This window comes from Impatiens glandulifera, chromosome 7 (assembly GCF_907164915.1).
Source record: "Impatiens glandulifera chromosome 7, dImpGla2.1, whole genome shotgun sequence".
Taxonomy (NCBI): domain Eukaryota; kingdom Viridiplantae; phylum Streptophyta; class Magnoliopsida; order Ericales; family Balsaminaceae; genus Impatiens; species Impatiens glandulifera.
This window is the reverse complement of record NC_061868.1, coordinates 40,954,045-40,969,457: the sequence shown is the minus strand read 5'-3', so window position 1 is coordinate 40,969,457 and position 15,413 is coordinate 40,954,045. Positions and strand designations below refer to the sequence as shown.

Genomic DNA, 15,413 nt, shown 5'->3' with positions numbered 1-15,413 from the left:
TGAACGAATTTATGTAAGGGCTCAGTTGGGTTGAAGCCACCCATTTTTTTTATTTTTATTGTTTTTTTACGGTAAAAATATAATATTACTCTTAATTTCTTAAAAAAATTAATATAATTTATTTTCTTTTTTATCTAATTATTAAAAAAATTGTAAAATTTTACTTTTATATATATATATTTTTTAATTTCGTTATTATACTAAGCCCACCTTAAATTTTTTTTCAAGCCCACCAATTCAAAATTCTGGTCTAGATCAATTGATCTCACTTATTTTCCTGTTTGATAGGAAACAAATATATATAAATATAGAGACTTTCGTCTTTGTAAATAATAGATTTTATTATTTATCCTTGCTTTAAGTAAATGGCATCAAACATTTTAGGTTAATTAAGTAATGATTAAGTAATTAGGAGATTTAGTAATAATTATATTCATGTGTTTGAGTTTTATGGTCATTTAAGTAAAAAAAAAATACTTATTATTAGTCTTAGAGCTGTTTGACACAAGATACTTTAATTAGGTTAAAAAAATTAAAATAAATTTTCTTTTATCTATTCAATCACTTAATTCAATAATTAAAATATCAAAATATATTTATTTTATTTTTATTAATTTTAAATATAAAAAAATATTTATCTTAAACAAATCTCAAATAATATAATTTTAATTTTATCAAACAATTTTTTTTAAAATCCAATAAAAATCCCTTACCGTTATTCCAATACAATGATACTTTATTTTTTCAAAATAGAGGAAGACATAGAAGTTTATTCTGTGGGCCTTGTAGTTCATCCGCCCAAACATTTTATGGGCTTATAAAAAAATTCTTGAATAGAAATATTGTTTGATTTGGTCATTTACATTTTTGGATTTTTTTTTTTTTTTTAAAAAGTAAAATAAAATCCCACATAAATGACAAAATCAAACAATGAGATGTTTGGGATAAAACCATTAATAAACCACCTTCCCCTCATTTCTATCCCCTTAAGAGTTCATTTATGTTCCTTTAACTTCTATTTTTATTTATTTAATTCCTTATCATAGTTTTTTTCGGGTTTGAAAGTTCCTTACATATGTGGTATTTTATGTATGTATTTAGTTTTTACAAGAAAACCGTCAATGACGTTACAAATACATATTGAAGAACCTTTGAGTATAAAGAACTCGCATCAACCTCAAATGCCTCGTGATGATATCAACTACGGGACTATCTTGAAATTGTAGATATTTTATTGGAGATTATTTTTCTAAACCCTAATTGAGCTCAAACCAAAGAGATAGGGTATCTATCTATTAGGGTTTGGAATATCAAATTAAACTATAAATTAAAAGGAAACATTAAACAAGGCTAATAATGAGTCAAAGTACTAATAACTAAGTGGCAAAGATTAAAAGGAAATAAAGAAAAGGGGGAAGTGAGCATCTTTTATAGAACATTGGGTATTGCATGCAATTTAAATAATACTTAATTCTTCTTCACTTTGTTTTTACTAATTAATCCTTCTAGTGTTTCCCAACCTCACTTGTTTTTAGTAATTAATCCTTCTAGTGTTTCCCCCCTATCAACTATAAATGTAAATTAATATTTTTATAAACTCATTAATTTAATATTATTATTATTGTTGCTTTATGTATAGATATAAGTTAACACCAGCACTAGCTAGGTAATTGTAGTAGACTAGACACAAACCCCTATATATACAAGGCAGTTTGTTTCTCTAGGCATTACTTAGCAGTTTTCCCATATAGGTTGGACCCCTCAAAAAGTAAATTTTAATTTCATTTCCTTAATTATGATGCATGCCATTAGATTAATGATTAAACAATTTGTTTTCTTAAGTTGAAAGATTAGATATATTCTTGTGTAATGAAATCAACCTTTTATAATGCATAAATTAAATTAGTTCAATATAATCTTATTTGTTAATATTCAATAGGGTTAGTCTATTTTTGTGACATTTAAACTTTATTTTTGAATAATAAAAGTTATAAATTTGTAATTATGTCACATATCAAAGAGAGAAGAAATGGTTGTTGGAAATTGATTCGAGATGTGAAGACCCGAGACCAAGGGGGATTAGGGTTAGGGTTAGGTCTCACTTTCCTCCATGCAAATCACTAGGGGTTGTTTGATTCTTGTTTTAAGATTATTAGAAAGATGATTCGATAATCATTCAAGTGGTAAAAAAAATGAATCACCAAGTCTGGTAGATTCAATCTTTTCACAAGCTTTATTAATACATTTGTAACAATTTATTCATAATCTCGAATAATTTTTTTTAAAGCCAAATGAGCTTAATAAAAAGAATACTAGCCCATTTAAATTGAGTTGAAGAAACCAACTCAATCTCAACCATATTGCACAAAGCCCTATGGAAATATTTTATATTTATATAGTTTGATTTGGGTTTGGATGACAAACTAAATATATATCAATAAAATGATTTTGAAACTTTTTTTTTCCAATTATATCATTTGTATGATTGAATTAGATGGTGTTATAAAATATATTTTAAAAACTATTAGGACTTTTAGGTACAAAACAAGACAACAAATCTACAATGTATTAATGTTCTTCATTAAAAAAAAAGTGCACCTAAAATGATTTCAAAACTATAAAAAAATATTTTAATAATTTTTCTTAAACAACTTTCAACCAACTCATTTATTTGATTAAATAATATTTCTTTTTATAAAAATATACTAAAAACAAAATCCAAGATAAAGAAGAAGAGGAAGAGGCAGGCAGGGCATGCCCTACGTACGGGCTAGAGAGAAGAAGGGGCTACCCTAATCGACAGTGTTGTTGTTCTTCAGATATTTACAGGAGGGCTAGGATTAGGTGATTTTACTATTAAGTAGGGTATTATTTTAAAGAAAAAGAAAGATTATTTGATTAATTAATAAAAATATTGAAGTAACTTGCGAAAATGGTAAAGAAGAAAAGGTGGATGGATGGATGGACCTATATAATATTATATAAATAATAAATAGATTAGATTAGTAGATACCAGCTGATATTTATTCCTCTTTGATAAGACATCCCCTTTGGACTTTCAACCTCTTTTTTCATTTATTTTTTGACCATCTATTTATTTCACTCATAATTTCAAATAAAAAACAGCTGTATTACAATTTCCTCAATAAAGTTTATTTGTTTAAATTTATTATAAAAAAAAATTAACACACTACAACTTAAGACATTACTGAGGTAGGTTTGGTTTTATTTTTTTATCGAAAAATGTATCTCAGTTGTTGGTATTAGTTGATGGTTAAATGTTGGTTAGACCGATTTTAGAATTAACAAAAATAAGTATGTATATAAATTAATAAACTAATAAATGAAAAAAATAATAATTGATAAACATTATTGTAAATCAAAATTTAAAAATAATTATTTAACTTTCAAAAATATATGTTAGAATATTAATTAAATTACATTGAGTGTAAGAAAAAAATATATAATATACAAAATAATAAATATGTGTATCAAATTTGTAACTGCTAAAAAGTCTAAATTAAAAAATATAACAAAAATATGTATGTATACCCTCATTGATTTTATTATCTAAATTTATAAGCGAATTAATTAGAGTCAGTACATAAATGTTACCAGATCTAAATTGGTCGATTTATAATTATTTTGATTTTTTTTTTCATCGAAACTGTTTTTTCAGTTTTACTTGTAACCCTAATTTTATGTAATTATTATTTTTAAACTACTTTTAATTAATAAATTTATTTAATAAGTTATTTTAAATAAATAAAATGAGTTAAATCAGATAATTTAAAATAAATAGTACAGATAAGTTTGAGTGATTAAAGGTGTAAATATTAGTGTATATGAATCATTTTATTTTATTTATTTATTTTAAATAAAGTGAACTAACATGACATTTCAGCTTATTCTTGTTTTAACTTAAAACGTTTTCAAATAAAACTAAATTCATAATTTTTGTCTCTTAAGTTCACTCTTACCACTGAACTATTTTAATGAGTCAAATGTATATGATTTTTTAACCAATAAAAAAATTGACTCACTGGTTTGATTTTCTTGACTTTAATTCAAAGTAACAATTTAATATGATTCTAAATATAATCTTATAACGAGGGTGGGTTGGTACGGTATACCTAATTTTTTTTTATAAATACCTTATACCTTACCAGAAATTTTGGTATAAAAAAAAAATTATACATTTATCTTACCTTGATTTCGGTATACCTTGAGTTAGATATACCTTAATTTCAGTACGTTATCGGTACTATACTTTTAATCCATATAAAATATAATAAGTTAAGAAAAAAAAATAATTTAATATAGTTATTACATAAGTTACACAAAATTAAAAATGAAAGATATTTCATAAAATCAAATATTCTTTTTAAAATAAATATATTTAAAAACTAGAAAATATTAAAAGTATAATCTAGTTATAAAATTAAAATTATCAAGAATAAATATAAGTATAGTCTCTAAGTTAGACTAAATGAAAACTAGAGAGATTTAGAATGATATTTAATATCATTTGTATATGCAATTTTTTAATAATAATACACACCAATACCTTCACTATTTTAAGACTGAAATTGCTCATAGATCAATTATCCTCTATTCAAACTAAAAACATAGTTACTGACAATTGTTAAGAATGAAATTGAAAAAATATCCTTCACAATAATTGAAAAAGCTAGGTATTTAGTTTTATTCATTTCCACCACTCTAGAAATTGAAAGTTTGGTTATATATATCAATTTTATCGTCTAGAGATGGCATATATCAAATTATATTGCAGTATAATTATATTTTGATTTGATTTTTAAAAAAATTATGTTTTTATAATTAAATCTATTTATTTTCTTATAAGTTGTATATATTTTTTTAATTTTTAAATGTTTTTTTATATATCTTTATATATTAAAATTTTGAAAATCTTACTGTATAAATAATTTTGATATCAGTACCATACTTTACATTTTTTTGGTATATTGGTACTTTACATTTTTTGGTATATTTAAAAATCGATATTTTTAATATATTGCGGTACAATATTTTTAATATACCTATAATAACGTTAAATTTTGCAACCCCTATTTATAACACAAATCAAATCAAACTTCGAATTTTAGTAGAAAGAGATTATTAACTAAAATTTGATTAATATAATTTTTTTTGCATAAATAATATATTTTGAGATAGGTTAAATCTTTCAAAAAAAAAATTATTTTCAAGATTTTGTTTGACATGAGATTATTTAGATTTAATTTGAATTTTTATTTTTTTCAACAATTAATTCACTCAAATTTGTCAATACTAAATTAGTCATAATTTTAATTTGATTTAGTTAATAAACTCTTTTTTCATTGAACACATATTTGAATAAAAGAAATTCATTTAAAGCAACCACAAACCAAACTATTGCTTGTTTAAATGGACCTTACAGTTTTTTTTTTCAAAATTTTTAAATCATATTTTATTAAAACTATCAAAATTATTAATTTATTAACTAAAATACATTTATTTTATTTTTATAAAATTTAAATAATTAAAATATTATAAAAATTCAACTATATAAAAAGTAAAAAGTAATATTTTAATACATAATATAATTATTATGATAATCATAGAGATTTCATTGATAAATTGGCTGAAATGGTCTAGAAACTTAATGTTCATCTCAAAGAATTCTGAGCTAGTTAAAGTTTTTATTTTATTTTTTAAGCCAGTGATGATCATTTTTGTGTTATTTGTAATAGTTTTTTTATCTGTTTTATTTTAATGTTTTTATCGTTTATCATTTATGTATCTTATGTGTTATCATTTGCTTTTTTAAATAATTTTTGTTATATATATATAAATAAAACTCAAATATCTTAAATTTTAATATATATATATATATATATATATTTTTTACAAGATGGGATGATTGAAATGGTCATGTTGCTTCACTATTTCATCCCATTATTATTATTATTATTATTATTATTATTATTATTATTATTATTATTATTATTATTATTATTATTATTATTATTATTATTATAGTGGGGTGGTTTCATTGGTAAATTGGTTGAGACGTAGAAAAACTCGTTCATAATCTAAAAAAACTTTGTACTAGTTAAAAAAAATTCTTTTATTATTTTATTTATTTTAAAAAGAAAAATTATTGTTTAGTTTAAACTACTCTCATCTATATTTTCCTACCTTTGATCATTTGTTTCCTAATTAAATATTTTTTTTATATAAAAAAAAACTCAAATAACATATATTTTACAATATGGGAATGATTGAAATAGTCATGTTGCTTCACTATTTCTTCCCATAAAAGAAAATAAAAATCATGGGCATTAATATTAATATTATTAATATTGGTTTTTGGCAAAAGAGGGGCACATGGGTTAGGGATGGTACCGAAGAAAGGTGACGCTGGGGAAGTATGGGACCCTCTCCATTGGGTGGGACCCTTTCTCACCCTGTCGGAAATCAGGAGGCGAAATCCTCTGCATCTTATTTTTCATTTCTGGTCAACTATAATTTTTCTTTTTCATTTTATTTAACAATATATATTATCTCACGAACCAAACAAGGCCTTCTAATCAAGGTAAAAATCCTCTTATCTTCTCTCTGCTACTCTACATCACTCCCATCCTTATCCAGCCACCATTCCAATTTCTTGCTTTTCTATCTTTTCCAATTAACCATAAAAAATTATATATCTAAGGGCTTGTTTGATTTTTAACAAAAATATTTTAACATTTCTTTTTAAAATAAGGTCATGTATATTAAAAATAAATAAATAAATCGTTTAAGTACAACGATAAAATACTACATTAAGAGAAAAAAAAAGGTACTAAATAAGCTATCGAGCTCGTAATTTTTCAGACAAACTCTACTGACTTTTCTTATACGGATATGAATGATACGAATTGGACGACTACGATCATTAAAAATTTGACGATTCCTCTCCAACCAGAAAATTCAAAAAAAAAATAATTTGAATGGTAATTCAACTATGTAGGTTTACTATATCAGTCACGTCAATCTAAACTTTTCATGAATTACAATGAATCCCAGTAATATTGCACAAAATTTTTTAAATATTAGTCATTCATTGATAACTTTAAAATAAGTGAGCTATCAATTCAATATTTTCGTGACATATATGACTAGTGATAATACAATATTTGTATACACATATAATCCGTTAGAGTTCTAACATTGAATAATTTTAATATATTTTTTAACCATTAAATTACTCAAATAATTAATTAGAATGTCAAAATATAAAAAAGAAATATTAATTTTCAATAAATAAAAATTCCAAATAATTTAAGATCAAACAAAATAAGCTTGATTAAACTAGTGAATAAACTAAATCAATAGATCTCAATAATTTTAACCAATAAGCCCAATTAATAAACTTATAAAATTCAGACATCAATAGCAATAGAAATAATCTACATTATCAAATTCACTTAATAACAAATATGTTAAATCGAATAAACTGAATAAAATTATTATTTTTATTTATTATAAAAGTCATGTGAACAAAATGCTACATGTGATTGCCTCATCAAACTTGAATTTCAATTTAGTGCATTTTTCTACTTAATCTAATGTTGAACTTTATGAATAGTTTATATTTGAAGATGAGTAGAGTTTGTATTTTCGTCAATATATAATTAAAATATTTTCTGAAAAACATAAAATATATATATATATAAAAGAAAATTAATTCTTTTTCTTGTCTTCTATTTACTTCAAACTTAAAGGTACAATAAATCTCAAATTTTTAACTTTTTAAAACAAAACTCCAAAAATTTATTCAAATGTGGAAATATTGTTAGCATTATATTTTTTTAAAAGCATTTATAGTTTCTATTATTGAAAAGTATGAAAAGTTAATAATAGTTATATTAATTCTTATTTTTATTTGAAATAGCCTAACTATAAATTAATTAAACTTTCTCATGATTATTACATCTACCAAACATTAGTCATTATACTAATGATACATTAATTAATTGATAATGATATAATCTAGTATGTTATAACTTAAATGACAATAGTTGTTTTTAAAGGATAAAAAGTTATAAGATTAATTTTAATTATCGCTTAAAATGTTGTAAAGTTGATTGTAAAATATTTAAAATAATCCGTGACGAATTACATTTCGATCTGAAAAAACATTGCAGAATTAAACCCGGGTGAGGCAGAATCAAACTAGCCCTAATATTAAATATTGTAGTAATTTATTTATTTATTTTAAATGTCCCCACTTGAAAAGAAAAGTCACTATTGAATCAATATTGATAATGAAGGCGTGGTCCCTATTATCATTACAAATTTATACACAAATTATAAGTGACAAAGGGACTTGGCAAAATATCTAGAATTATTATTATTAGGGTTTTGTGTTTTTATGAATATGATTCATAGATTTTTATAAATATTTCTGTTGTGTGCTTGTTTGATGTTAGCTTATTTATAAAAATAAGATAAAAATTATATGATAAAATTATAATTTGTTAAAAGGAGGCTGAGATCTTTTTAGTCTTAATAATAAATTTATAATAAATAATTATTAAAAAAATGGATTGAAGGAGACAGCTGTTGTTTGTCCTTTATTTATTAAGGGCCCCACCCGTACATACATATCCTCCACCTTCAGGATCAAACCCCAACCGTATAAATATATTGGGACTTGTTTGTTTTTTAATAAATATGACTTAAAAATAAGTTATATACCTTATATATTATTATTATTATTAATTTGAGTCATACAAAATAATATAAAGTTTTATTTATATTTGATATATAATATAAATAAAATTACAAAGATTTACTTTTCCTTATAAATTGTTGTGCGGCTTGATTTGGCTTATACATTTAAAAAGTTGTCCCTAAGTTCATATGATTTTTATTTTATCACTAATATTAATTGTTCGATTAAGTATGTTTCATAGTTATTCAGTTTTTTTACAGCTTCTCGTTTTGATCATGTTATCAAAACAGAAAAAAAATGTAAGTTTATATATTTTTAAATTTCAAAAGATAAAAGGACAACAACTTAAGACTGTATTATCATCATTATTTAAATAACTTAGACTATTTTAATTTATTTATTTTTGATAATTTTAATATAAAAAGTATTATATATTTGTAATATAATATAAAATATAATAAGTTAAAGAAAACAAATAAAAACATATTTTTTCTGCTATACTATTTCAAATAATATTTAGTGCCAACTCTTATGACTTGAAATTATTATCATAGTGAATTTATTAATTTGAACATAATTTAAAGTGAATATAACATTTTTTTTTTTGAAGAACATTGAGGAATGATGAGACACGAGTTGAACACTATTTATGAAGAACATTATCCTTTACCTTTTACTCCTTTTCACTTTCTTTTATTTGTTGATGTTGTTATTTCATCAATAAAATAATTTTTATATTTCATAATAAAATACTTAAATATATATATATATATATACATATTTACAATTTATACCTATATAACACGTTATCATACAAGTTGTAACTTCTTTAAAACACTACTTAGCATGTATTTTAAGAAAATAATTGTAAATAGTCTAAAATTTTGTATTATTATTAAAATAATTGGTTAAACTCTATGGAATCTTAATACCTTATCCAAAAGGAAATAAATTATGTTTTTTTTACAAAATAACGTTAACATAACAAGGTTATTGTCGCATATGTATTTTACGCCATGGTCCTCCACTTATAATGATAATTGAATCTCTAATCCTTTAATTTCTTTTCTATGGAACTAATTTTACATGAGTGAATAAAATATTAAATGGTTATTTGAATATTGAAAAAATAAATATCAGATTATTTTTGTAAATAGATTTATAATGTATAATTTATGTAAATAATGATAGAGAGCGGAAATTTAGTGTCATGAATGATGTTGAAATTAATGTAATAGTATTTGATAAAACTTGAAATATAATGGGAGACATAAATTTTATTTATCAATTTATTCAAGTGTTGTTTTATCATTTTCGACACAATTTGTGACACAGAATTACTGGCTTTTAATATTATTTTTTGCAATAAAAATATTAAACTAAGTAATTTGTTTTCTTATGATTTTACATAAAAAATAATTATAGAGAATATAAATTTTTAAAAAATAAATAATGATAATGTGTATAAATTTGATGTTATGAATGGTGTCGAAAATAATTAAACAACATTTTAAATGAATTTAAAAAAAAAATCTTAAATATAATTGATTAACTCTTCACATTTAATTAATAAATTGAGTCTCTTAATGTACAAATATTAAAAACTATGAATTCAATTAATCAATTTCAACTTAAATATTCTTGATACTCAGTTGAGGTTTACTGGTTATTCATACCGTATAGTATTTGAAATCTTTTGTGAAATATTAATGAGATTTATTGAGTGATGTTCGAGTTTTTAGGTAATTATTGATATGTTTGGATTAATGAGGCTGATATGAGATATTTATATATTTTGGTTACCATCTCAATTATTTTTTAATGATTAACTAGTTAGGGTTAAACTTTTAATAATGACAGTCATTCGATGTGTATCATTTATAATATTATTATTTTAATGTATCATGAGATTCATTCAGAAAAGTAAGTTGGAGAAGTTAATCGTTCTCGAGTATTTAAGAGTTCGACGATAACTTATTAAATATTTTTTTTTTTGTTTTTTTTATGTCATGCCTTTTGTTGTCTTTAATTTTAAAATATATGTATATATATTTTAAAAAAAATAAAAAAAATATAATTTGATAATTCAACCATACTTATTTAAAAGTAGTTTATTAATTTTGGTCTTTGATTTACTAAACAAGCTTGATCTTTGATTTTTTTTAATAGATTTTTTTATATAATATCATTATCATTTTAATTTTAAATCACTTAATTGAGTAATAAAATTATTCTTATCTTATTAAATTAAAATTTTAAATATAAAAAACATTTTATAATTTAACCTACAAAATTTCAAAATAAATTACATTTAAATCAAATAACAAAATTTCAAACAAATTCATAAATATCTTAAAATCCAAGCTATTTCAGAATTGTATTGCCTCTTCTTTAAATCATTTGATAAAATATAAGTTCAATCTAATATTTTTATTTAGCTTAAAAAGAAGCTTAATTTGTTTTTATTTTATATTAACAAAGCCAATATATTTAGTCTTAATATAATCATCTAAATATTCAATTTATCAATTAAAATAATTTTATAAAATTTAAAATATAAAATAACTAAAAACTAATTAATATTTTTTTCATTTCTTAAAAAAAAACATTTTTGTTTTTATAAATTACCAACATGAAACAAGATGAACAATTATTAGGTATGTTTGTTTACATCATTTAAGAGCTTAGATTAATAAACATTTTTTAGATTATTTAAGCAGCACCTTCATGCTCTCTCTTTCAGCAACTAGAAACCATTCCTTCTTCCATAATTTCTCCATCATTTTTCTCTCTGCATAACCAGACACAAATATGAAATGATTCTCCTTCCAACTCCCTTCTTAATCTCCACAAATTAATTAATGGATCTAGAAATCATGGGTTTCGATGGTCTTCTAGGTTCAGACACAACTACCACTGTCGCCGCCGGTTACTTATCTTCTGAATCAAAGAAAAGGATCCACGAATCTGAGTTTCTAACCAGACTTAATTCAGAAGACTTCTCCTCCTCCTCTGTTTCTAAAATCAGATCTATCAATAACTATTTATCTGAAAATGGACAGCATATGCTCAGCTTCTCTTCTTCTTCTTCATCTTCTACCTCCCCATTGTCTTATTACAATGATCTGTACCAGCAAGCTTCAGCCTTTTCTTATGGTAGAAATCCAGGTAACAACACTTTATCCTCCTCATTACTACCACCCTTTCCTGTTTTACCCATCTTTCATAAATGTTTCATCTTGTTTCAGGAACAGCAGCATTAATGAATAGAATGAGAACTGGTCCTTTCACTCAATCTCAATGGATCGAATTGGAAAATCAAGCTTTGATTTATAAATACATCAATGCTAATGCTCCTATCCCTTCAAATCTCCTTATACCCATTTTAAAATCTTCTGATTTTTCCAATTCATATCCTCCTTTCTCAGGTATGTTTTTTTTTTCTCTCTTTTTCTTCATTCTTTTGTTTGATTGTTTAATGTTCTTATCTGGTCTTCATTATAGTTGGTTGGGGTCCTTTTCATCTTGGATTCTCTAACAGTACTGACCCAGAACCTGGTCGGTGCCGGCGAACCGACGGCAAGAAATGGAGATGTGCTAGGGATGCAGTTCCTGATCATAAGTATTGTGAAAGACATATGAACAGAGGTCGTCATCGTTCAAGAAAGCCTGTGGAAGGACAAACGGCTCGTTCCGTCGTCGTCTCCTCTGCCGCCGGTAAGCTTGTTCAGGCTGAGCCGGCACCGGCGCCGGCGACGGTAACGTCTGATGGGCTTAGTCTCTCTCAACCTGGTGGACCTATTACCAGTCCTAGCTCCAATAATGGAAACAGGTTATTTAATATTTTTACAAATATACAAATATTTTAATCCATCCATAACTTAGGAATGCAACCTGTGAACTTAGGTTTTGGATTATTTGAAAATTTGTTATTGGGGTTTTTCTATGATTAGGGTATTTTTGAACATGGAGAAGGAGAAGCCAATGGAATACACCTCAAACAAGTCTCAAGTAAAATTTGGGTCATTTGGAGTAGACACACTTCTTAGTAATGGTTCATCATCATCTTCTTTAATGGAAAATGAAGAATATATGATAATGAATAATAGTACTAAGAACAAACAACATAATAATTGGTTGCCAAGTTCATGGTTTGACACCAATAACCACCAACATGATGGAACCCAACTCTCGATTTCAATACCAATGATGTCGGACTTTATCCCATCCATGAACGAAACCCATCAAGTTCCATCAACCGAAATGGGTTTAGGTTTGGGATTGGGTGAGTCTTACCATAAACAATCAACTAGTTGGATTCCAGTTCAATGGGGAAGTATCAATAATTGTATGGGAGGTGGTCCTTTAGGTGAAGTTGTATTGAACAAGACCAATAGAAATGATCAAACCGATTGGAAGAAGAAATCATCATCATCATCGGTTGCTTCTTTAGATCTCATGTCTTCAACTGCTAGTACTGGTCATAATTGGGATAATAGCCCACGAGGGTTTGGATCTTCTCCCACTGGTGTATTGCATAAGGTTCATTTCGGTTCGGTTTCGAATAGTAGTGCCGGGAGTAGTCCAAGAACCGAAAGCCATTTCGGTTAGAACTTGAGTGTAATCATCAATCGTGTTCATCTTCTTGTTTTTGTTTGTTCTTATGTTTGTAGCTAATAAAGTATTGATATGTTTTATAAAGTTTTTATTTAGTACTATGTTTGATTATTATGTACTATGATGTTTGTTATCAATCTAATATAAGTACCAACTTTTCTTTAAAGAATATTATTTACTTGTATGAGCTAAGAATAACATAATTTCATATAAAATGATGTTTTAAAAAAGAAAAAGTACTAAGAATTTTTATTTATTTGAAATGATCTAAAGTCAAACAAGGCCTAAGAATTTGTGTACAATTTATTTATTAATATAATATTGTGGTTGGATAGGATATGTTGGCATGTCAAGCCCACGTGAAAATGACAGATAATAATGGGCTTTCTTTTGTTTTTACATTATCGTTTCCATTCATGAGACAAAGTATAGTCTATATCATTGTTAAACAAAACTTTATACAATTTCATATATTTTTCTATTGAGATTAGGGTTTATTTTTTCGATCACGACTCAGGTGACTCCACATTCATGGATATTAAGATAATTCAAATGATAATAATGATTTTTAAGAAATTAAAGATTACGAATTCGATTCTTACGCTCAGAATCGAGAAAAAATTAGGATCAAATTATGTATGTAAATAGTTGTAGGTTGTTGGGAGGCAGGCATGCTTGTAGGTGGGGAGTGGTTGTGTATACTTAACAATAATATTTCACTCTCATGGGATGGGACCCTATCCCATTTCTTTTTCTCTTTGCCTACAAAAACTAATAATTTAAGAATCAACTTTAACTTTAGGACAACTCAACTCATCTATGAATCTTTTTAAAAGATGGATTTAGTAACAACATTACAAAGAGTATATAAAATATTTGTTCACCACAATTTTATTTTATCAACTATCGATCGAATCGGTTGAGCAATCGCACAATAATTCTACTCAAAAACGAGTTTTTGTTGACTGCAAACAGAGTTAGCCAAGAATAAAAAAAATTGGATTAGGGTAGCTCCAAAGTTAATAACTTTTACATCTTGGAGTTTATGTTTTCTATAAAACGATAAAAATAAAGTAAAATAATAAATACAAGATTTAACGGGTTCACGAATAATACTACATCCTTGAAAGGAATCATATATATTAAGTTTTATAGACACAGGAATAAAATCAGTTTCCCTAAGTTTTTAAGTTCGAATCCGTTAAGTATATATTTGTGGGTCATGTGTTTAACCCATAAGAATTAATCGCACTCAGATAAATTTGAGCATCCTTATGTTAGGTTGAACCATATTATCAAATAATTAGTTTGGTGGTAAAATGGTAAATAAGTAATTGATAGTTGGTTGGTTACACCTGTAAAAATTGCTTTGTTTAGCTTCCACTGGCTTTGGCTGGTGAGAATGAGATGATGAACATAGAGCAACAGTGATGCTTTATTTATGCCTTTCCTTGGAAATGACATGATCTTTGATTTGATGGGGACTACATATCTTTCCTTTTTTTTCAACTTTTTTTTTACTAATAATTCATCAGTTTATTTTTTATTTATTTACAAATATGTATACATCTTATATTGGTTGTTTTGATATACTAATTTATAAGCCAAATACATTTTAAACTTTGTTTTGTTGGGTATATTCACAAACAACAACATATAATTGAAAGCAAAAAAAAAGAAGCAAGAATATATATTATTATGGTTTAAAAAAAAAATACATGCAAATTTCATCATTCCATGAATCTAATCTGAATCCTTGGACATAAAGAAGTTTCTAAATTAAGATCAGAAATCCTTCACATAACAACATTTTATATTTTAATAACATGCCATTTTTAGTAATTACTTGTAATCCCACAATCATGATCACCTAATTCAGTTTAAGATTTCTTTTTGTAGTCCTTACATAAATGAATATTGTTAAAAAAATTAATATTTTCATTTTTAGTAATTACATGTTTCATAAATTTCTTTTTGTAGTGAGTTCAAAATTATGGAAATTTTCATACAAGATCAAGTCAATCGATATGTTTAGATCATCCCGAATATTTTTTCATTATAAGATTTGGGT

The 15,413-nt window shown here is 24.8% G+C and overlaps 1 protein-coding gene across 1 annotated transcript; it reads left to right on the top strand.

The window, feature by feature from the left end:
• Nucleotides 1–11,504: 11,504 nt before the first annotated feature.
• LOC124910617 (growth-regulating factor 1-like) lies at nucleotides 11,505–13,426 on the top strand. Its single transcript, XM_047451290.1, has 4 exons — nucleotides 11,505–11,893; nucleotides 11,974–12,153; nucleotides 12,230–12,557; nucleotides 12,679–13,426. Exons 1-4 carry the CDS (start codon nucleotides 11,587–11,589, stop codon nucleotides 13,334–13,336), a joined length of 1,473 nt encoding a protein of 490 aa, XP_047307246.1. The 5' UTR covers nucleotides 11,505–11,586; the 3' UTR covers nucleotides 13,337–13,426.
• The last annotated feature ends 1,987 nt before the right edge of the window (nucleotides 13,427–15,413 follow it).